General features: G+C 36.9%; 1 protein-coding gene across 4 annotated transcripts in view; it reads left to right on the top strand.

Moving 5' to 3' along the window:
* LOC135222667 (transmembrane protein 129-like) overlaps nucleotides 1-20,974 on the top strand; it is a 43,146-nt gene extending 22,172 nt beyond the window's left edge. For 3 of the 4 annotated variants that reach the window (XM_064260811.1, XM_064260812.1, XM_064260814.1), the window contains exons 4-7: nucleotides 730-960; nucleotides 4,026-4,179; nucleotides 9,420-9,565; nucleotides 18,596-20,974. In XM_064260811.1, the coding sequence (XP_064116881.1) occupies nucleotides 730-960; nucleotides 4,026-4,179; nucleotides 9,420-9,565; nucleotides 18,596-18,707 (643 nt within the window). In that variant the 3' untranslated portion in view covers nucleotides 18,708-20,974. The remainder of the gene's footprint in view (nucleotides 1-729; nucleotides 961-4,025; nucleotides 4,180-9,419; nucleotides 9,566-18,595) is intronic. The other variant, XR_010316305.1, reaches the window with a different exon arrangement.
* Nucleotides 20,975-24,463: the final 3,489 nt, after the last annotated feature.

The raw sequence follows: 24,463 nt of genomic DNA, 5'->3' as shown, positions 1-24,463 counted from the left end.
ATTATTAGCTATGTAATTACTGGGTAAGTATATATAATATTTTATTTTCTCACAAAAATGTCATGCATTTAATTTAAAAAATTGTCCAGTACCTGTATTTGGGATTCATTTCACACTTGAATTGGCTTTCCCTTGCAAGCTATGAAAGTCTGTTACATAAACATGAGTCAAGTTTTTTGGGATATACAGACTTATTTTTCATTTCTTTGATCACAGTTGTTTCTCTCTCTCTCTCTCTCTCTCTCTCTCTCTCTCTCTCTCTCTCGACTCTCTCTCTCTCTCTCTCTCTCTCTCTCTCTCTCTCTCGCTCTCTCTCTCTCTCTCTCTCTCTCTCTCTCTCTCTCTCTCTCTCTCTCTCTCTCTCCTCTCTCCACATAAAGTGGAAATGTAATAAGAAAAAGTATGAAATGTTTTAGAGAAATTATGAAATTTTTTAGAGTTCGTTACAAAAGTGTCACACAGAATATGGAAAGTTGTCAAAGAGATAGCAGATGCATGTAGACCAGGACATTGGGATTGGTAATGAGTAATGCTAATATCTCTTCATATTTTGGTCCACAGCAACCAAGACTTATTACGCACTATGAGTGAATAGTACTACGTAAAAGGTAAAATTAAAATTTTATCCCGGCTGAATAATGATCACAGATAATTATTCATTTTATATGTACAATGGCCTATGTGATTCCAATTATCTTCTCCAGCGTTCTTTATTTTTCTCTTTCACAGGATTGATAAATTCAGCACAAAAGCCAACAGTGTTTGTCGTGTAGTTGCTACAGATAGTTGGTTGGTGAAAATTACTGCATACAGAATACATATACTCCATCAGAGAGATGCAATTTTGTCACTAGAAAGCAGCATAGACAACACATTACCATACAATTCCTCTCTCGATATGCAACAATTATGCATAAAAGTGGTATCTATTAAAGATGGAATACCAACATTTCCTATTAAGTGAGTTTTTATGGTTTTTATACTTGTAGAGTCAAGTTTTAAGTGAAACTTTGTTGTTAGCATTGAAGTGTTGTAACATATCTTAGAGTAGAGTACTGCATGTTGTCCTATGGTTTTAAACATTATTTTAAAATTGGAGAGTGTTGTAGAATAATAATGATTATGTAGAACAAGAATTAGGTTATAGTAAATTTAAACCCTTCTTTTGTGAACAGAAATTTTCAAATTAGATTTAGTAGTTAAGGTGATTACAAAAGTAATTATTTTGTAAAAGTAATTATTTTACTACAGTGTAGAACAGTTGTAATTTTTCTAAAGTATGTCATCCAGGAAAAACAACCTGTCATCAGTTATTACCAGATTAGTTCAATGGAGATTGTTGGAGACATGATATATTCAAAAGATTTATGAAAGTTTGGTAGTATTGAGAGACCTATAATTACAATTGAGATCATTCATGATGCATATTTGAGTGTGTATCTCATTTGAAGGATTGCTCCTCATCTTGTTCAGCCTCTTTAGATGCTACTTGCCTGTCCAAACATTTTCACTTCACTATGTTGTACCTAGGTTATTGGCAGTGTATAAGCTATTTGTTTTCATCCTCTTGTTTTGTATGGCTTTTGCAGATGTTGGTGTATATAGTCTATTAGGTTAGCGTTGATCATATAGGTGAAGTCAAAACTGCCTTATGTGTTTCCTACTGTCATTTTTACCTTGCAAGATATGCTGTAGCACTAATGTGGGTTTTGGTGGTGGTTTTCTTTTCGCATATTTCATTTTTTCTTAATGCTACAAAGTTTTTAAATACTTCGTCTTGAATAAATACAGTTAGTATTCGACTTACGACTGCAATTTGTTACGACCCACCGGTCGTAAGATAATTTGAATAAAAGTTGGCCCATGTTAATTTACCATATGAATATTATACTAGCCTAGCCTACACTAGGGTAATCAGTACCATCTTTACTATAGAGTAGCCTAGTTTACACTACACAGTATACTTTTTACATATATGGCTTAGTAATTATTAATTTCAGCTAATTCTCTAGGTTCAATGCACATTGCCTTATGATAATTCAGTACAAAGAGAAATTGAATAACATTAAGTTAGCCTCGCATACACGATGATGGTGGCATCATGGTACATAGCATATTGTGTACATACAAGTACAGTAGCCTAGCCTACAGTATACTACATATACGATATAATTTAGTAATTTATTAATATAAGCCAGTTCTGTAGGTTCAGTGCATTCTGACTATGATATATCAGTAGAAAAAAAAAATTGGACATGAAACGGGAATCGGATTCGGACCGACATCAGCATAATTGAGCGATGTCATGCTGCTGATGGCTACATATATTTATGAAATAAAAACACAATGAATATGCATCTTTTCTGTAAATTTTTTAAAAAGTTATACATTACTGTATCCAATAATAATGTATGTATTCTCATATTATTGTATCATAAAATACTAACAAAGTGGTCAGTGTTTCGGTTTGGAAATCGGCTGATGGCAAATACGAGTTTATTCGGAGCAAATTGCCTTGCTTTTAGTTAGCATAAAAAATCTAGATACTTTACTTATATGAGACAAGGTAATTTGCCATTATACGACGTGTCTTTAAGTTGAAATATTAATTTAGTACGCCTCACCAACTAAATTATTTTTTTCATTAACAGATTGCTTTGTGGGCATGTTTATTGTGTGAAAATATACCACAATTCCGTTTGCTATTTTCACTTGATTTCATCATAGTACGAGCTTTACCATTACGTTACTTATCTTTTATCGGCGTGAAAACAACAGTAAAATGTGTTCTTTCAAGACCTTAAGTTTTGATTAAAATGATTCTCTCTCAATTTTATCTACGGTTGTGTTTGTTGGCATAAAGTTACTGGATTTATATCCTTGTTGCCGATGCATGATAATAGTCATTAGCAGCTCAGAAAGTGAGCTGCGTGTGTGGAGAGGCGGGAGCTTGGGAAAAACAGTCATACATTCAGCTGGACACCACTCTTTCTTGCTCACGTCGTTTCCCAGTCGTTTAGTTATGGGTGGTCTTAAAGTCGATCAGTCGTAACTTGCATAGGTCGTAAGTTGACAACTAACTGTATACAGTGGAACCCCCTGTATTCGCGTTCTCCCGATTCGCAGATTCACACATTTGCGGATTTCTCTTGGGACGCTTCCCCGCATTATTCGTGGAAAATTAGCATATTTGCAGTATTTTTCTATGAGAAATATCTACAAATTCCTGGTTTTTTTTATCAATTTCATCATAAAATGCACTTCTTGTGATAAAACTATTAAAAAAACCATGTATAAAATTTTTTAGTGGATTTTTCTTGAGTTTTAACTAACAAATTAGGCTGTTTTCAACATTTTTATAGAGGTTCCAACTATTCGCGGGTTCTAACTATTCATGGGGGGTCTGGTACGCATCCCCCACGAATACGGGGGGAACCACTGTATTAGGAGGTATGCATTAAGCTCAGTCTTAAAATGCATGTCTTTATGCAATAACTTGTATTGTAGACTGAATATACAGTCAGTAGGGTCCCTAACTAGGAACCAGATCCTTTAATAGGACCCTCCAACACAAGTGCTCATATCCCAAAACCTAATGTTACTTTAAGGTTCTAATAGTTCTTTTAATATAGTACATGAAGTTTGATTTTACTGCAAAGAGCTCTTCCTTTTCAAATCATTAAGTTTGCTTAATGCTTACCTTATCTTACTTTAGCTTTAGGAAGTGAAGAGCTGACACAAGGTGAGAAGTCATCCTCAGACAACCATAAGCACTGTACAGTATTTAAATTTTTATTTGCTTTGGCATACAGAAGGCAGTCATGACTAGTAAAACAGACGATTTTATCCTAGAAACATTAAGAACTTATTTTTAAAATTTCAGCTGTTAGTGAGCAGTTTTGTGTTTTCTTGAAAGCTTGTTCACCTTTAACACCCACTTTCAAGTATTCCTATTCATAGTTACAGTTGCGTACTCCCTACTCATGATTTGATCCCCAACTACAGTACTTTATGTATATTCTAAGGCTTACATCCCTGGAGTACAAAGAGTTGGAACGAAAAATTGTAAATCCTGTAGTTAATGCACGGCAGGTTGTAGTACAGCAAAGCCTGTCGGATCGTTTTCTCATAGCCTTTACCGAAACTGTTAATATGAACCCACCAGTATCTGCAGCTGGGGTAAGTTTTATACTTTCATTTTAAGTGGTTTTATGTACAGTAGTGTATTTTTAATGAAATAATGTATGAGTATGTGAAATATGTTTGTAATAGCTGTTGGAATCATAGGATGTTTTTGTTCCATTTATTAGATCTAGTGAATACAGATCAATATACTTTTATAGATTAAAAAAAACTTCATTTTTTATAGCATAGCAGCTGTTTGTCCTCAAAGAAATTATTGGAGTATTCTTTATGGTCCCCCAAGGGCTCCATAAGACAGACTATCCAGTATCAAAGAATTTTTTCATAGATGGTCTTGGCCAGAATAAGGGTATGTCATGTGTCCGCACTTGCTGTCAACTTTGGCATTTTTGAAATGTCATGAATTAAGAATGTTGTTACTGAAAAACATTAGTCAGTAGTTTTTTATTGTGCTGATAAATTTTGTTTAGAGAGCTAAAATAGCAATATGTATATGTTTTAAACTAACTCCTAGATTACAAAAATAATGATGACCATGACTTGCAGTCTCCTTTATATACTTGACTTACAGCTTAGTTATAAATTAAGTGCCATTTTTACTCTTATTAGTAATTTTGAATAATTTTATATTAATTATGTACTTTAAGAAAGTTTTGGTGTTGGGCATGAAAAATTGTTTTCGTTATATCGGCTTTAGTATGCATTATTCCTCCTGAAGGTGACAACTTTTTTTAATGAGGAATGAAATGTAGCTTCTTAGTTAGTTTATCAAAGACTTTCCAGTATTATTGGTTATTGATGTTAAGGTAATAATATATTAATTACCAGTGTAATAATAGGAGCCATATTCTCAAGTCTTTACACTATTTAATAAGTTGAAGTATAGTGGCATCCAATATAGCTTATATAAAGTGGAACTTTAATTTTGTTAGGCAAATTTCAATTGTTTAGAAACATCTTATTGAGTGGTCAGTAGATAGTAAGTATGTAATAACATAACATGCAGTACCAATCAATATACACATTGCTTAATTATAGGTATTTTAATTTAGTTTTGTTACGCTATCATTCATCTTAAAAATATGCTAGTCTACGATTGTCAGAAATACCCATGAAATTTAAATTGACCTTACAAGTGTGGGAAAAAAAAAGATGGCAGCTATTTTAAATGTAGTACCACCCATTATATAAAGGTGTTATTTAAAATCAGATTTACTAAGTTGGGAAAATTCCATCCAAAGCTTATTAGTTTCTGAACAAGGTAATGCACAGTATCAGGGAAGCCCTTAATGCTGAACATCTCTGTATTACAGAAGCTGTTGAAGAATCCTGATGGGAATTAAAACAGCTCTGAACACTGAGGTGGGGATTATCTCCAGGACTTCCTGAAGTCCTCCAAAGAGACTAGAAAGCCAAAAGCCACCTATGCAGGAGTTAATCCTTGCATGAAAATATTTAGGTCCTGGGAGCAAGCTAACTAAACACCCAAGGCTAAAGAGAAATCAAGTGTACTGCTTACATCCCTTTAGGGTCAATAAACTCACAGAGATACAACTCCTATTTTCATAGTTACGATTGGTTTTAATACCTTGACCATCTACAACCCCCCCCTGAAGCTAGGAGGATCATTCCTGCTGATACTGTTACTGATAACCCTTGGCATGATGCCTCAATGGATATCCTTTAGCAAGATGGCAAGTATCTCATAAGAAAAAGAAAAAAAGATTGGGGTGGTATTTTCAAGACAGCTGTTTCTTCCCAATACAGAATGACACATGATCTGTCCTGTAGGCATTTAGAATCTACCAAAGGAGACACTCATCCTCCCTGCTAGTATGGAAACAAAACCCCATTTAGGCAGCCATTGCTTCCATTCTAACAGAAAATTGTTATCTTCATAACCCCAGAGAACCAGTACCCTCTCTCTTCCCCTTCATTTCTATATTTAATCATGTAAAGGCAGAGTTTAAGAACTTTGCCATTATGTACTGGGAAGTGTGAGAAAATGGTAGAAATAAAGCTATTTATTGCCTGTATCCCATTAGCTGGCAACTTCATGAAAGAATGGGCAACACATGTCCTTCTTATTGAATGACAAAAGTTTCCACTTGATGGGACAGCCACTATTCTGTAAGTAATTATAAGGGAGTTCCAAGTCTTCTGGGATTTTCTCTGGGCTACAGTCTCAAAGACCTGTTCGCAGTCTTATGGGGACGCTATCTGATTTCACGGAGAAGCACCCACGGACTTACAAAGAATTGTGTGCTGCAGTTTGCAGTTTCCAGATGACTATTGCCCAAGTATATCGGGTCATTCAGCGTGGGATTTGGACTGCCTCTTTTGATCTGAAAGACATGTAGTGTCATAGCCATAGCAACATTCCCTTTCACCCTACCCTAGGATTTAGGATAGGGAAGGACAGGTAATTCAAGGTCATGCCCTTTGGGTTATACATCAAACAGAGAATCTTCATGAAACTAAAGGCAGTAGTTGTTCAGAAACTCAGAAATTGAACTGGTAACCTACCTGGAAGATTAGCTAACTACAGAACCACCCAGAGAGTGCCTATGAAACCTGAGAGTGGTAGTCAACAGACTCCAATTTAAAGGTCTCCTGATAAACTAGAATAAGTTCCATTTCACACCCATAAGTATTTTGTGTGGTTGGGACTTTATTGCAATACCCTTTGCAGTCAGTTGTCTTCTTAGCCAACTCAAAGGAGAATAAGCAAGGACTAGCTTAGGTTTTCCCCACAATATTTGCAACAAATCCTGAGCGTGTTAAAGTTCTGCTACTCAAGGACATGAACAGTCTGGCTCTTGCTTGCCCAGAAAAGACCTTTTAATTGTCCCCACCTATGAAGTTAGGTAGCTGGGTCATTGGGAAGATACACTATGTTTTGACCTAAAAGGGAACTTGGCAAAACAGGTCAAACTAACTCCACTGTCCATGTGGGTAGTAATGCACACGGATACATTTTGACAGGAGGCCATTAGGAAGATCATCACGTAGGGGATCAATTTCCTGGAGCTTGATGGCTGTGATCTTGTCTCTCTGGCAAAGCCTCCAAAGGGGGCCCACATGTTTCTGGTCATAGTTAATATGATAGCAATGACTATTATAAAGAGTTTGGGCTCCTACTCAGCCCCTCTCAATGTAGTCATGATGTTTACCTTATGTATGGCACAAACAAGGAAATGGTACTTGTCAACAATCCACCTCATGGGTCCTACCTGTGAAAGCAGATAGCAGCCTCAACCTAGTGGATGCTTGACAAAACCTCCTTTCAAGTAACTGCTAACGATAACTATCGACCTTTGGAATGTGGGTCTCCAACCCTGGACAGTTAGGCAATAGCAAGAGATAAATTCCTACAAGAATGGAACAAATGGGGACAATACTCTTATTTCCTCCATTTCCCCAGATTTGGAAGTTTTGAACAAATTTCCAACTTTCACAGGAACCTCCTACCTTGTGGCAAGAAAATCAATTCTAATACTGTGTGCTATTGTATCTATAGCAGGAGGAAAAGTCATTTATGCATCCTCCTTTCTGAGCCTTTCACATTTGGAATTTTAAAATTTAGTCTGACTTAACGATTATTCACCATCACTGCTAGATACTTAATGTTGTAACTAGACTTCATCTATCCATACTGGCTGCCAGTCAAGCCTTGGTTGGAAGAGCTCACTTTTCGTGGTCTACCTGTTTGAGGACAAGCGCACTACTGCTATTGCAATTAAGATATACAGAACTGTGTTATTGGAGCCTCTGCTTTTGGGTTTGGCATTGATTCAAGCATAGAAGTTTTTAATTCCCATCTCCAATCCTTTGTATTGCAAAGTCCAGCTCTTGCAAGGTTCCCCATTAACAGGCCTGTGAATAAGGTTTTTGACCCTTGTCATCTCAGCTCAGTAGTCGTAATGAAAATACAACTTGTATTCTCCAAATGGTGTATTTGGGACCACCTTGGCATTCCAGCTCTCTCTGATGGAAACTTTCATCACCCACACATTGTCATCTGGCTTGTCATTTCTGGCCAAGAATGAGCACCCTTTGAAGAAGAAATCTCTTAAAGCCAACAAGAACTCAGTTATAGATGCCACAGCACATGTCACTGATTTTTGTTTTATCCTCTCTCTTACACCCTGTCATAATCAAGCCTCTGTCACAGCATAGGCTGAGAATTATCTTAGTTTCCCTAATTAGAAAGATGGAATTGCCACGCCCTTCCTGGATCACAGATGTCCAGGTTTTGGTTGCATCGCTGGCTCTCCTTTGAAGGCATTTCCTTTGAAGAAGTCTCCTAGTTCACCAGGTGATCATCAGAGGCAGTATTCCTCTAACACAGCTCTTATAACATCAGGTTAATTCGACTGTATTGTGTTACTAGGTGATGTAGTGAGTCCCAGCCCCAGAAAGTTATGGGCCTTCTTGATGCTGTGGTAATTCTAAGGGAGCTTAATAATCCTGTGTCCACCCCCAGCATAATTAGGTAAGTCACTTTAAAATAACATAGATTAACGCATGTAGTACAGGTTCTTACTTTAACACTTGTAGTACAGGTTCTTGGTTTTCTGCTGTTCACTATTATAACTTAATGTTATAATGAATAAAAGAAGATTGGTAATAACTTATGTGACTCTACGATGGACTGTTTTTTTGTGTGTGGGTCATTGGGATTTTTTAATCAGGAGTTTGGCCTTTTTGTCACTTGCTCCTTTGAGAACAAACAACAGCATTGCTATTAAAAAATAGGTTTTGCAGGAGGAAAAAATTGTTTTTGGTTGCTGCTTTCCTTGACAAAAAAGGCATGGGAAATTGTGGTGAATGTTTCTCTTTCATCACAGACCTGTTGAGTATATAGTGGGAATCTTTGCCAACCTGTGCACTGTTGCCACATCTGTGAAAGAAGGGTGAATGGGGAACCATGTTAGATGCTGTAGGCAAAGGAAGGAGCCCTTTTCCCTTGAATTCTTGTATTCTCTATTTGTGTCAAATCAAAGGTACTATTCTGGCTGAGACAAACTATGAGAGAATTCTATGAAACTGGTTGGTGTGTCTCATGGCGCCCTTATTAACTTCAAAACATGTTTTTCCTTTCTCTAAATGGTTTTTTAAGACTATATTAAAAAAAAATATTATTTTTTTACTTAATATTCTGGTATTAAAAAAAACAGATAATTTTTTTACTTAATATTCTGTAATCTGAGTAATATAATTGAATTTTTATTTTTAAAAGATCTTATAATATACTCTTGGAACTTTTATTCTAGGATTTAGATATGTGTATTGGCTGTATGGAAGTTACAGCTAATGTAAAGCTTCAGCGTCGATGTAATACTGAATCAGTTGATGGAGGTGGAAATTGTGTTACTTGTTACTGCAGACCTATGTGGTGTCTCTCATGCCTTAGTAAATGGTAAGTACTTCTCCATCAGTAAGGTTCTTTTATAAATCTCTTGTAAATGTATTTTATCAATGCAAGTCTCTTCCAGCTCTATTGAACTTATGGTGAAGTGCTACTATGAAAAAACTGCTTTTTATTTAGGTTAACCCTTTAATGTCCAACTGACGTAATAGTACGTAAAAATACTCTATCCCCTATCTATCCAACTGACGTAGCGGTACGTAAAATTTACCGACATTTTTCATACGTGGTAGGGGCATTTTTTAAAATTTTCGGACAAGTAGTGATTTCCATAGGCTAGATCATACCTTGGACCGTGTATCTTGGGTATCAATAAGCCAGCAAAGTAGTTTCTGTACTGCGCATGCTCAAATCCCTGGCGTAGTAAAATTCTCACAATGAAATCAGCTGATCGCACCTACACTTCCCTCTCAGTGACCCACGTGCAAGCTGTTGTTGACACAAGTGTTTGTTTACATGGTTACGTCGCACAAGAACAATAGTTTTCCAACATGCATTCGCGTAGTTTTTATGGTAAAAGTAACGGAAAATGCGTTAGTGCATCCCATAAGAGACGATTAGAGTTTCGGCAGGGCTCTGAATCTCCAGAAGATGCCAAGATAAGGAGGATTCTAATGGACTATGACTTTTCTTGGAAGGCTCGTAGGATAAACCTAGCCATGGAACTACTTCGTCTGGAGTAGGAGGAAGAAATTCGCCTGTTATGTATAGCTTTTGAGCTACGAACGATAATGTTGACAACAGTAAAAAAAATTTTCGTTTCGATCAACTTATAATGTCAAAATGAAACTGTTGCTGTTACCAAAGCCATTTTTCTTAACTCTCCCTTTATTCTTCAACTTTTCCTTTACATTTTCTTATATTTACAAAGTAATTTTTATGAAAAATAACCGAGATAGGGCTTTTCAAAAAATTGTTATTCTAGCGATAAATGTTGACAACGGTAACATTTTTTTTCGTTTCGATCAACTTATAACGTCAAAATGAAACTGTTGCCGTATCCAAAGCCATTTTTCTTGACCTTCCCTTTATTCTTCAACGTTTCCTCTACATTTTTGTATATTTACAAAGGAATTTCTATAAAAAAAAAAAAAACGAGATATGGCTCTTCAAAAAAGTTTTTTTCTAGCGATAATTCTCACCATGCGCCGGGCAGAGCGCTCTGTTTCTTACCCTCTTTTCTATCAATTTTTTCACCAGCTGGACTTATTCGTTTTCCATTGTTTTATATATCGATATTTAGAGGATTTTGTTGGCTTTCTCATAAAAATAATTCATTCGCCTAACTGTTATAGCATTTGACTTACGAACGATAATGTTAACGGTAACATTTTTTTTCGTTTCGATCAACTTATACATCAAAATGAAACTGTTGCGGTTACCAAAGCCATTTTTCTTGACCTTCCCTTTATTCTTCAATGTTTCCTCTACATTTTCGTATATTTACAAAGGAATTTCAATGAAAAATAACCCGAGATAGGGCTCTTAAAAAAAAAATTTCTAGTGATAATTCTCACTATGCGCCGCGCAGAGCACTCTGTTTCTTACCCTCTTTTCTATCAATTTTTTCACCAGCTGGACTTATTTGTTTTCCATTGATTTATATGTCGATATTTAGGAAATTTTATTGGCTTTCTCATAAAAAATAATTAATTCGCCTGACTTTCATAGTTTTTGGGTTACAAACAAAAATATAAAAAAAGTAAAGATTTTTTTGTTTTTTCGTTAAATAACTCACATTTTTTTTGTATTTAGAGGGCTGGGACACTTATTCTGACTATTCCACCATAAAATTATAACATTTAGAAAAAAAGGACAGCAAAATGAATGTTGTTGGCATAAAATTATATTTCTGCTGAATTTTCTAAATAATTATTTTTTCACACTGTCGAGTGCTCCCAGACACCTCGGATATCTGGGGACACAGTGCTCAAAACTAAGCGGATATGAAAGAGTTAAGCAAATTTTCACAGTACAATACATGCCCATCTTTAGACTCGCCATTAATTTCAACTTTAGTTTACTGATTATAGCAGCTCTTTCGAAATTAGCCACTCACATAGGTTGTTTAAATGAAAAGCTATTGAATCACTGGTGGGTCAGGAAGTAGGGCAAAACTTGCTGGTATCTAAGGTGTACAGCCTTCCCAGTTAAAATATGAGGTACTGTACATGTATTTAGGTTCCAACTTGTTTTATGTTGTGTGGGTCATTTGATAGCACCCTTGACTTTAATTTTTTCATTTGAGAGTCTTGGGTTTGATTGTGTTGTGGGGTATAAATTTATTTTTATTACACACGTGAATGTTGTTGATCATTTCAATTGTTAGAAGTACCATTAGGGAAATTATGGAAGTCTTGTTGAAAAGGATTGCTGCATCAGCTCCATTAATTTTGTATAGAGTCTTCTCTATTTTCCATATTAAGGATTTCTCAATGTTGCTGAAACTGGCAAGCAACGTGCCAAAGGGGATCGTCAAATCCAGCGTAGTCATATTGAATTGTCTTTGTTACTGCTATTACTACTACAAGTTTCTCTCTTCTCTCTCTCTCTCTCTCTCTCTCTCTCTCTCTCTCTCTCTTCTCTCTCTCTCTCTCTCTCTCTCTCTCTGACGTTTCGCTGTGATCATGCCCTGGCAGATCTGGGCGAATCAGAGAGAGAGAGACTTGTAATAGCAGTAATAAAGATAATTCAATATGACTACACCAGATTTGATGATTCCACGTTGCTTGCCAGTTTCAGCAACATTGAGAAATCCTTAATAAGGAAAATAGAGAAGACTCCATACAAAATTAATGGAGCTGATGCAGCAATCCTTTTCAACAAGACTTGTTTAAAAGAGGGTCTACTCCCAGGAAATTATGGAAGTCACATTTGTGGCTTAGGTGATGATAAAAGAGATGGCTTAGACATAATCCTATGCACAGCCCCTAGGAGAATAGTACTTTGGCACCAGAAGAGTTGAAAGAGAGAACTATATGAAGGGAGGCTGGAAATTATTGGAGAAAAACCACTGCATAGACACGAGTGGTGGAATTTCACAGAGGCCCCTTGCATTGTGCAGCAGTGCAGTGGAGGCAATGGTGATGATGATAAATATGAGTAATGCCATAGTTGGCTATTTTTATATATGCAGTTTACCCAGTAATTTCTTAGCTAAGAGTTTCTACTCAATGGCAGTTTGAATTTTGAAATTAGTGGTAGCAAGTCTTGTTTTTAGGTAGGTGACAAGGCTCTGCCCACTTTGTGGGTAAGAGAGAGGAACAACTCGGCCAACAGCTCAATTTGTTTCTGCTGCTTCTTAGATCCAACGTGATGTTGACTAAGCTGAGGGTTTTTTGGATTTGGATTTTCTTCACCTTGGTGAAGTATTATTTGGTAGCCCTTTGGCTTTATTAGTTATTCATCTTTTTTTTTAAGTTATTATGGATTGTGACTGTTTGGCTAGCTCTTCTAGTTTCTGGTTATGTAGTAAAGGCTGCTGTACCCAGATGACTAAATTGACTTATAATTCCCACACCCTTTGCGCGAGTTTTAGTATTAATCTGACTTGTGACGAATGTAGAGATTAGACTGAGCAGAAGTGGAAGTCTTTAGCTTCTTATCTGGCAAAAATTAAGAGAGGGACTGGAAGAGGAAGGCAGCTGCTAAAGCTGGTATTAAGCTATCTTCTAGTCAGACCCTAACTTTTATTGCTAATAGTAAGAATATCACTGTCTCTTCCCCTTTACTTAATCCTGTCTTTGTGTTGGTTCATTCTCCGAGAACACATACTCCTTCTCCTAGCTCCCACACTTCCGAAACTGATCACTTCACCAACCTTGAAAGTAAGTTTTACCAGAACTTGAATGTTGTAGTTAGTACAGTGACCCAATTTAGGGGCATCCATGAGAGTGCTTATGGATAAATTTTCAGAAAAGTGAAAGAGTTAATGCAAATGTAGTGAGAATGGAGGAGATGACTGCTCACCCTCTGATTCTCCTAGGCAAAGGTCACTGCCATACAGTGAACCCCCCGTATTCGCGTTCTTGGCATTCGCGGACTCGCATATTCATGGATTTCTCTTTGGACCATATCTACCCATTACCATATGTTTCCATGTATAAGACAACCTTTAGATAAGACGAGGTAAAAAATCATGGCAAATTTTCATGAATTTATCTCATATCTGTAGGAAAAGACAACTAAATTACAAAACTGAAATGTTTTTTTAGAGAACAGTGATTATTTTGAAAAGTTAAACTGTACAACTATATTTACGTTTAATAATGATGACTTAAATAAAGGCTGTTTTGCTTGTTGTATCCAATTACAGTATTACTATTATCATATTGTTACTGTGTTACAGAATATAAACATCAGCATGTACACCATTTGCATTTGATATTGTTAGCAATCTCAAAATCTGGCTGATCGAGTATTATCGATATCTTTATTGCCATTAATTGTTAGAAGAGATATACGTAATTCAGATACCTTTCTCATAAATAAATGAAATTTGGTTTAAAACATGCACATATTACTTTATTGTAGTAATATAAGCTTCAGGTGTGATTTCTTCTGAAATCCCTAGGATGGTGGCATATGTGATGAATCTTGTGATATGTTTAAAATTAATATTATGTTACCCTAAACGATATTACTACCATAATTACACTACCACTGAAATTTCTGAAATGTAATCGAAAGATAAAGGTTGCTGTGAGCACAACCTCAACTCGATGTTTACATTTTCTTGGCTGGGGTCGCATAGATTAAAGTTGGCTTCATTGATATAGAATTATTCCTCACATTTGTTATGAAGGTATGCCAATAATAAAAAAGGTAAAAATGATTTATCATTATCATCAGTTTATTTAATAATGTGAATCTTCATGTATGTGGGTGGCTATCTTGCCAAGGCTAGCCTACCAAAAACACCCTAGAAAAACCAGGTCCAAACATTGTTGGGTAGATGATGGATCTACCACAGTTCCCACTATTTAGCTTCGGATTTAATTTCAATCCAAGTTATGATATGTTTTCTTATTTATTAGATATGGAAAATTTTGAGAAAAGTGGAAAAATCCACAGATATTAACCCAAAAATATATAATATATGGACTCTTGGTTCAAAACTAGTTGGGGCCAGGCATCATTCCTTCTAATTTAATCCCCTTCAAGAAGAAGGCTCCCCTTGTCCAGCACTCCTGTCATCTTGATGGCTTACTCAGTCAGCTCGGAAAGACATTCAGCCCTCGCAAAGGAAGTCTCCTCTCTCATCAGCAAGGGAGCCATAGAGGCAGTCAAGAACATCGGATCGAAGGGCTTCTACAACCATCTCTTTGTAGTGTCAAAGACATCAGGAGGGTGGAGACCCATATAAAATGTAAGTACTTTGAATGTCTTTGTAGAGAAAACAAAGTTCAGCATGGAGACACACAGTACATCATTGCGTCTTATCAGTCAAGGAGACTGGGTGGTCTCTTTGGACATGCAAGACGCAAATTGCACGTTGCCATCCATGCAGATTCAAGGAAGTATCTCAGATTTGAGCATCAAGATCAAGTGTTATTTCAGTTCAGAGTGCTCTGTTTCAGCCTCTCGACTGCCCCACAGATATTTACTTGGGTACTTGCTCCCCTTGCAAGTTGGTTACATCTGGCAGGAGTCAAGATCTCACTCTACATGGATGACTGGCTTCTTCACTCCCCTACGAAGGAGACATGCATGGAGGACGTGCAGAAAACTCTTAACAGTTAACACAGGAACTAGGTTTGTTACTGAACCTGCAAAAGTCTCAATTGAATCCCACTTGGAGTATTTTCTATTTGGGGATTCAGATCAACTGTCAGACTTTTTACCTAGAGGCTTCTCCATCCCCCAAAAGGGTGGAGAACTGGTTACAAAAAATTATTAAATTCCTCTTCCTTCGCTCTTGCTCCGCCACACTGTGCATGAGCCTCCTAGGCACTAGCCTCAATGGAGAAATTTTTGAGGCTCGGGAGACTCCATATGAAACTGCTACTGTTTCACCTGAGAGCCTGCTAGGATCGAAAGTACACCAAGATCTTAATTTCTTTTCAATCACTAGAAATAAAGGAAGACTTGCATTGCTGGAGATCAGAAGCAAGATTGACGGAAGGGAAGCCGCTGCTCCCACTGAGCCCCGACCTAGACCTCTTTTCCAATGCATCGGATCTAAGTTGAGGGAGCCCTTCTGGCAAATCAGGAAGTTTCCGGAAGGTGGTTACCGAAAGAAAAGCAGCTCCACATCAACCTGAAGGAGTAGAAAGCAGTATTCCTAGGACTTCAACACTTTGCAGCACAAGTCTGCAACCAAACAATAAGGGTCCATGCAGACAACATTGCATTGGCATACATAAAGATTCTTGTTTTCCCTCTGCGAGGTAGGGAGAGAACTGCTTTGTTGGGCTGACCGGATCCAGACGAAATTGATCACTGTCTTCATTAATGGCAAGAGCAATTTGTTAGCAGACAAGCCAAGTTGTCAAGAACAGATTCTCATGACTGAATGGACTCTGGACAGTCGAGTCTTCAACAAACTTTGGAACCTATGGGGAAGGCTGACCATAGACTTGTTTGCAACATCCAGGAATCATCAGTGCATCTGTATTTTTGTTCCCTCTTTCTGATCCATTGGCATGGGCGAAGGATGCGATGATCCAAAATTGGTCAAATCTAAATGATTACGTGTTTCCCTGATTCGTGATGATAAGAGAGGTCCTGACGAAATTTCATTCTCATCAGAACATTGGGATGACACCCAATGCTCCCTTCTGGCTTCAGAAGGAGTGGTTTCCCGACATTGTAGATCTCCTGACAGACTTCCCAAGACTCCTATCGTTCATTCCAAGTCTGTTCAGACAGCCCCAAATCTATCTACTCTGGGCCTGACAGGCTTTAGACTGTCAGTAAGCTCTTCCAAGCAAATGGTTTTTCAAGATTAGCAGTGGAGGCAATTGCCAAATGTAGAAGGGAATCTTCCAATAGGTTTTACCAAGCAAAGTGGAGAGTATATTTAGACTATGGTGTTCAACATCTCTTCTTCTTGAATCAACATTATTCCTCAAATAGCAGACTTCCTGTTGTCATCTCTACAGAGCAATGCTCAGGTCTGTATTTTGACATAGAGACCTGGATGTTTGTAATAACAGGACCTCTTGGATCTCGTGAAGTCCTTTAACATTTCCAAATCAAGGAAAGAAACCTCTTTTGCATGGAATCTCGGCGTGGTCCTGAATTTGTTGTGTGGCCCATGCTTTGAACTGCTTCATTCTACCTTGCTGAGGGATCTGACAAGGAAGACTATTTTCTTACTGGCTCTGATGACAGCAAAAAGTTAGGTGAGCTTCGCGCATTCAACAAGTCGGCTTTTTTGGAGGAGGTACAGTGTGTTCAATTTTGTTGGATATTTTAGCAAAAAATGAGAATCCTTCACAGCCTTGGCCTTGTTCTTTCGCTATTAAAAATTCAACGGATGTCGTTGGTCTGGAGGAGGAGAGGCCCTTGTTCCCAGTGAGAGCCCTTGGTTATTAATTACAAAGAACAAAACGATTAGGGGAGAATTTAACTTATGGTGTTCAATGAAAAATCCTATGTCTAAGAATGCAATATCCTTCTTTTTAAGGAACCTCAGTTAGAGGCTTACTCCCAGATAGTGGAGGAGGATTTGTCAGCCCTTATGGTTAGAGCGCTTGATGTTAGGGTGGTTGTGACCTCTAGCATTCAGATGTAACCTTTCCCTCCTCAATCCTTCAAACAACATACTGGAAGTTTGCCATGCATTATTTAAGAGATGTGGAGGCCATTTATGAAAATTGTAGTACCTTGGGACTTGTGTCCATAGCTAGTGAAGTGTTGGATGAGGAAGTGTGGGAAGTCTTCCCTTTGTCTCTCTTGCCTGGAAAAAGGGTATTGAGTCATAGGGAAGTTGGGGGCATTTAAGTGTACTTGGAGTGGCCATCAGTCTTTTAATGTTGGCTAGTGGTCATATGTTTTTAATATTTTGGTGTAAATGACTACATTGTTCTTGTTCTTTATTTTGTGGTACTAAGACCTGGGCAGGGGCAATCCTGTATGCTTTGTTGGCCTTCGGTATTGACCATAACAAAGCTGTTTTTTAATATATCGTCAGCCTTCAGAGCACTCCTTTGCTGCAGAGTCCCACTACAACAGAGGTGCCCCACGGCTTTACTGCTGCGCTGCTGTACATTGAGAGGGGAGTGCCGACCAGAGGCAGTATCTACCTGCAGCAGCTCCCTCAACAAGTGAGGCAATAACAAGCATTGTTTCGATGCTAGCCACGTTCTTTTTTGTTTAAAGCCATCATATTGTCCATGATTCCCCACCCCCTTCAATATGGAATCAGCAAAGTAGTTACTGGGTAAGTTACACATAAAAATTACATTTTTATGATAAAATCAAATTTTATGCATACTTACCCAGTAATTACAGATGGAGTCCACCCTCCTCCCCACATATGGACTTTTAGCCTAAACAAATTTAGCTGTTGGCCCCAAAAGTGGGTGGGGCCTTGTCACCTACCTAAGAACAAAAGAACTACTACTGCTAAATTTCAAAATTCAAATTACTGTCAAGTAGAAACTCTTGGCCAAGTAATTTCTGGGTAAGTATACGTATATAGTTTCATTTTATCATAATGTAATTTTTTTCCAAGTTGAGTGATACTCAATCAGTTGGTGAACTTACCACTTTTTCTGGTAATTGAGCTCTGCTTCATATCGTATTTTTATACCATTCTCTACTCATTGTTTTTATATTCATGTTTCAAGTTTACAATATTAAGTAAATTAATTTAACACATGGGTTAAAAATTAAGGTGAAAGCTGACTTAAGTTTAAAGAGGAAGTTTCACCAAAAATCTTTAATCATCGCACAAGACTAAGTAGGGAATCATTTGCAATTAACTGAAGATATCTGAGAGTATTTGTATCTACTTACTCTAGTATTGCTTGATTACTTCTGTAGATTAAGGGCTTTGCTCTTGTTTTCTTTCAGGTTTGCTGCCCGTCAAGATCAAGATCATCCAGAAACATGGCTGTCCTCCAAAGCGCCTTGTCCTACTTGTCGATCAACATTTTGTATGTTGGATGTATGTTTGATTGGATAATGTGTACATGTAGTGATGTGCCATTTCACATACTGCACTTGACTTCAGGTTGTTTTGAGATGATAGACTGAATCACACAACTCTGTCCATCAGTTTGGAATTTTACTTATCTTTACTACTCCATGTGAAGGTCAGTCCTGTACAGATTATTTTTTTTTACCATGTACTTCTTACTTTTAATGCTCCTTTATTGTAAGAGGTAAAAAAAATTCTGAGATTATGAGAACAATATTAATTTATTCTCTTTACTATGGATGTACTTACCGTAAGCTTGGAAAATTTTGATTTTCTTTTAAATTGCTTAGCTATTCAAAGTTAATAACTCATTTTATACCCAGATGATACAAGCATGACAATCAGATCATGTGTGAGCTGGTACCCATTTGATATATACTGCACTTGAGTACATTCTTTTGACTGCCAATGATTTCAGAAAATCAAGGTAATCTGGACTGGGATGGTAGTTATCCGCTGCCCCAAGTTTTTCTAACTGGATTTTGTCTTAGAGTTTACTGATGAAGCTGGTTGCAAACCAGATATGTCATATATTGAATTTTCAATTTTGTGAAGACTTGTGTACTTTTAAAGTGCATGGTTTTGAATTTGTATTTGTATTAGGGAATTTTTGTCATTTTATTGTTTACCTGTTTACTCATTACACTATATTTTCCATATTTCTGATACATTACATTGTACATGTCATATTGCTGACACATTAAAAAAATTATTTTAACCTGCAAAATGTTTTGACAAAGGAAAACTTTTTGAGAGAATTTTGTACTTACCATATTAGTCTTTAAATGTATATACAAATGTTTTCTAAATGAATTATATAAATTTATTTGCTACACTTTTTAACCCACTAGTTGACAAATATAAAAATACTAGCAGCTGTTCCCGTCCTTCAGACATGTTATTGAACGCACATTCACTTCTAAATGGCCTGGACGTACAACTTTCCCTTGCCCATGATTCTGCATCACTGACTGGCTCAGGCACCACCAGCCGATGGCAGGCGCATACATGTTACGACAAGTTGCTTGGTAAAGCTTTTCATCAGGAGTTCCCCCTTAAACGTCCTTTGATAAAACTGATATTGATGTTAAATGCATTCGTAGTCATTTATGTTAACTCATGGTACCAAATCTGAATGCAGTAGGCCCATCTTTGACCCTTTGAGCCCTAATTCCCAAATGGGGGTTGGCTGCACCACCTGCTGCTGTCAAGGTTGAGGTATGTAAGCTACGACCCTCTTTTTCCCTGGTCAGTAAGTCGAAAGAGTGTAGGCTTCCTACCCCCTAATATTGTGGGAAACCCTTGGGCCCCCATTCCCAGCGGGTGCTGCCCCCTTACTACTGAGGGTGCCTTATGGACCCCATATTGTGGGGAACCTGTTTGTATCTATAGAAACACTGCTACATGAATGTCAACTCCAAAAGTCGTAAAAAATGAGGGGTATGAAAAAGTGGGGTAATGGCCCCCTTAGAAATGGCTCTCTAATTTCAGATTTTGACTAAAACCTTCCTTGGGGGGAGGGGAGTCTTATGGTAAAAATTTGGTAGCCCTAGCTGTGCTGTCAACTCTGAAAGTTGTAAAAAATAAGGGGGTTTTGATCCCCTTAGAAATGGCTCTCAAATTACGAATTTTGGCTAAAACCTTCCTGGGGAGGAGATGGGAGTCTACTGTAAAAGTTTGGTGGCCCTAGCTTTCATAGTCTGAGCATGCATAGTGAACAGTCAATGACAAACAGAAATTGCCTTATATATATGTAAATGAAGGGATTGTAAATCTGATCTTGAAATATTCTACTGTAAAAGTTTGGTGGCCCTAGCTTTCGTAGTCTAAGCATGCATAGCAAGCAGACTAAGACAAACAGAAATTGCCTTTTATATATACAGATGAATGGATTGTAAACCTCATCTTGAGATATATCTCAAAATAAAGGCACAGTACGGCACATGGTGAATGGTTTGGCCCTCGTCAAATTCCATGTTACCTTCATTTAAATTTAGTCTTTAGCAATCTTTTGTTGCACTGAGCTGTAGTAAATTGAACTCTTTTCATTTTTAGGTTTGCTGTTTTTGTTAGTACTTATATATGTACATACTTATTATATTTTCAATTTTGTTCTGCCCCTCCCATGTACAGTGCTTCCTACTTTTGCCAACCAAGTATAAACTATTAGACATTTTGTAAAATGGTAAAACTGTAAAGTATTTAGTTATTTTGTATTTTAGGTGAAAAATTAATAAAAGCGATTTCATATTTATATGCTTTCTACTGTCCAAAATATGTCTCTGTATTTTGTTGCCTACACATACAAGATGTTGCGTTAGATGTAGAATGCTTGATTACCTTAGTACTCTTTCAGTTGCTCAATTAACACCAAAAGGATGATATGTTGGGTGCCCTTTTCCGCTAAAATTCTTGCGTAATAAGTTCAAAGCAGGAACAGGACTTGTTGCCAAGATACTTGTCCATGTCATAGTTCAGAATGCTGAACAATGAAGATAAATAAAATATGTCCTGCAAGAATAGGTGGCAGAATGCCAAGGAGCACATTTTTCCTCTGATGCTAGGAGTCTTGAGGTATGTGATCTGCTCCTATCCATGCTCAGTTAGGGTTGAATTCTTAAGACTTCAGTATATTACTGGCTGTTCTGCTAACTACATATGGGATAATGGTGTAGCTCAGCTCAGAGACAAAGAATAGAAGTACATGAGTAATCTTTGCATTCCCTGGCCTTTACATTTTTTTTTGTTTATATGACAAAATCATTCAATAAATATCCAATGCACCGTTTTCTTGAATATGTATTTGCTTTGACAATGTTTTTTTTTATTTCCGGATAGGTAATTTTGAATTTAAAACTAGGTAGTTTTCATGTATTTTTACATAATTTACTTAACCACTAAGCTGTTGTTGTAATAGTGTGTGTTGGCAGTTTTTAAAAATTGCATTAGAGTGAGTGTTTCCTGAAGAATTCATGTGAAACAAGCCTCTCAAGAGAGCTGGCTTATATAAACCTCGCTTTTAAATGAAAAATGAAAGATACCAATTTGTAATTTTTAGATCTTGTTCAAAGTACATTTGATTAACACTTCTTACCATCAAATTAGGAACATATTTTTATATTCCACAATGATTTGTATATGCCTTGATATTTGAGTAGCATGGAAAGAATATGTATAATTTTTAAGTTGTTTCACTTTTTCTGATATTTGTACTTGTACAGACTAGCATCTCTCGTACCATTAGTATTTTAATACTCTATTAAATTTCCTAACTTTGTAAATTAGCTCACTTAAAATAGTTATTTTTGTTATTGAAAAGTATATTGCTATAACTTTTTAAGTTGAAGTTTCACTTTTTCTTGATTTTGTACTTACAGAACTAGCATCTCTCGTACCATTAGTGTAGTGTTAAATACTCTAAAGAAAATTCCCTAAACTTGGAAAATTAGCTCACTTAAAATAGTTATTTTTGTTATTGAAAATTATATTCCATACAGTGTGTTTAATTGACCAGGGCTTGACAGATTTTGCTGTAAAATCTAAATATTTTGTGCGTACATGTACTGTAATCTGCAGGTAGCCATTTAATAAAAGCATATTGATGAGGAGGGCTGTATACAAAACCAAACAAAATGAAAGGTAATGGGGGCAGTTACCATTGCTATATATTTTGGGTCCCTGCTAGATAGCAGATCAGCAATTGCGACTTCAGTTAGTCTTGGGTGTTTCTGCGAAACATTTCTCCATTATATATATCGTGGAACATTCACCAATTCTCAATTTTTTTTCATAGAGCAATATTAACCAATTACTATTTCATTTTATTTTCATGACTAAATACATTTTTTATGATAAATATTTACTAATTTTCAAATATTAATATTAATGTAAACAGCAAGATATTAATAAAATGCTACATTAAGATCGTGCAAAATCACAAACACCTTATCAGTGTGTATAAAGACCTCCGTTTTCTCTCTCTCTCTCATCTACATATCCTTTAATGAAAAAAAAAGCTAAATATCAATAAAATGTTATTTCACTTACAGAATAAACAGTATTGTATTAATCTGTTATCATTGTAATGTGTATAAAAAAAATTGTCCCGACATTTGTAATTGTAAAAAAATTATTTTCCTAATTATTTCAGTAGTAGTGAGCCTCAATCAGTTGATTCTCAGATCATAAACATTACAAATACAAATGTGGGGACGATCTTTTTTTTTTTATACACGACGATAACAGATAAAAATAATAATACGTAGTACGGTATAAATGAAGTCAGTGCAATAACATTGTAGTATTGATATTTTGTTGTGTTTACATTAATATTAATATTTGAAAAATTATTAATTTTTTATTCATTTGTATTTTTCATAGCTAATAAATCTGAGGTCTTAACAACAGGATAAATCTGGCACCAGCTGAAACTGGTTGAAAACAATCAAAGATTTTAAATGCAAGGAATCTGTGGGATCTGGCATCTGATGCGTAGTTGAGGTGGAAGCAAGTCGAGAGAGTACACTTGAATCCAGTGACACATCAGTCTTTCTTCCAACCCAGGATGAAACGTACAATGGGCGGCTAGAGGTGGACAGTCAACGTTAAGACCTCAGGTTTGTTAGCTATGAAAAATACTAATTGATTAAAAATTTGTCATTTGTTCATATGCGGAAAACATTTGGCCTTAAAAATAGGATAGACTCATACGTACTTGATGGCGTATGAGAATCCTGAACCGACTGGAGGTTCGGCGCACCCGATCATTCTTCTTGGAAATGAGATGGCTAAAGACCTAGGCCTTTGAGATGTTAGATATTTGGATATCTAATGTTCAGTCCACTGGGTTCAAATACAATGAAACATGACCAGATTCATTGCATTCATGGAAGTCTAAAAGAACTATTATCTGTTCAGACAACAAACCGTGTCTGCCACAAGAAATAGGTTTGCCACCACTTCTCACTCCCCTTGCAGGAGAGAGGCGTTTAAGCTACTGAGAAGCAGATTTGCATGTTGCATGGAACATGAAAAGTGCTGTAATAGTATGACTGCAACACTCACCTACAAGAAGTCAGTTCCAGTGAATGATGCGTCTGTTCTTCCAACTGCCTGCAGGAATGAAGAAAGGAGAAAAGGGAAGAAAAAGAGGCCAGTCAACTTCCTTGTTCCCTATTTCACACAAACAATCTTAGGCAAGATACAAACTCTCCTGCCAGGGACACTGGGTGAATCACACTTGTTAAACAGCCACCAATTGACCCTAGGAAAACTATGTCCAAGGATCTCTAAACAACGCTCTTCATGCAGAAGAAAGTGTAAGCAGTTTGAGGCAGTCATGAACCAACATTCAAATCCTATGAACAGGTAAGTACTTTAAAATGCCAGGGAGGAATATATTCCTCTGGTGTCATTCGCTTCTGCATGCACCCAATCGGTGGGAGAACTTAGCAATGAGGAGTCAGCTTGTCTAAACATCTGCAGAAAACCAAAAGGGTGTTCTAGGACACATCTTTCTTAACCTGGACTGGGTTAACATGAAGTCTATGACACCTAAGCTCTAGGACGAGATGTTCAGATGACTATGCAGTGCTTGAGAGGACCCTGAAGCTTTCTAACACTACCAAGGAAGCCTAGGTCACAAGGAAACATGCTCATAAAGTCAGTTTCCTGGGAGATGACTGATGCATGTGCTCGGAGGAGATTGAGAGAGAATACTTAGTACCAGAGTGAGGCCCCAA

This window comes from Macrobrachium nipponense, chromosome 8, assembly GCF_015104395.2.
Source record: "Macrobrachium nipponense isolate FS-2020 chromosome 8, ASM1510439v2, whole genome shotgun sequence".
In the NCBI taxonomy this organism is placed as follows: domain Eukaryota; kingdom Metazoa; phylum Arthropoda; class Malacostraca; order Decapoda; family Palaemonidae; genus Macrobrachium; species Macrobrachium nipponense.
The sequence above is the reverse complement of the archived record's forward strand: the minus strand, read 5'-3'. Positions and strand labels throughout refer to the sequence as shown.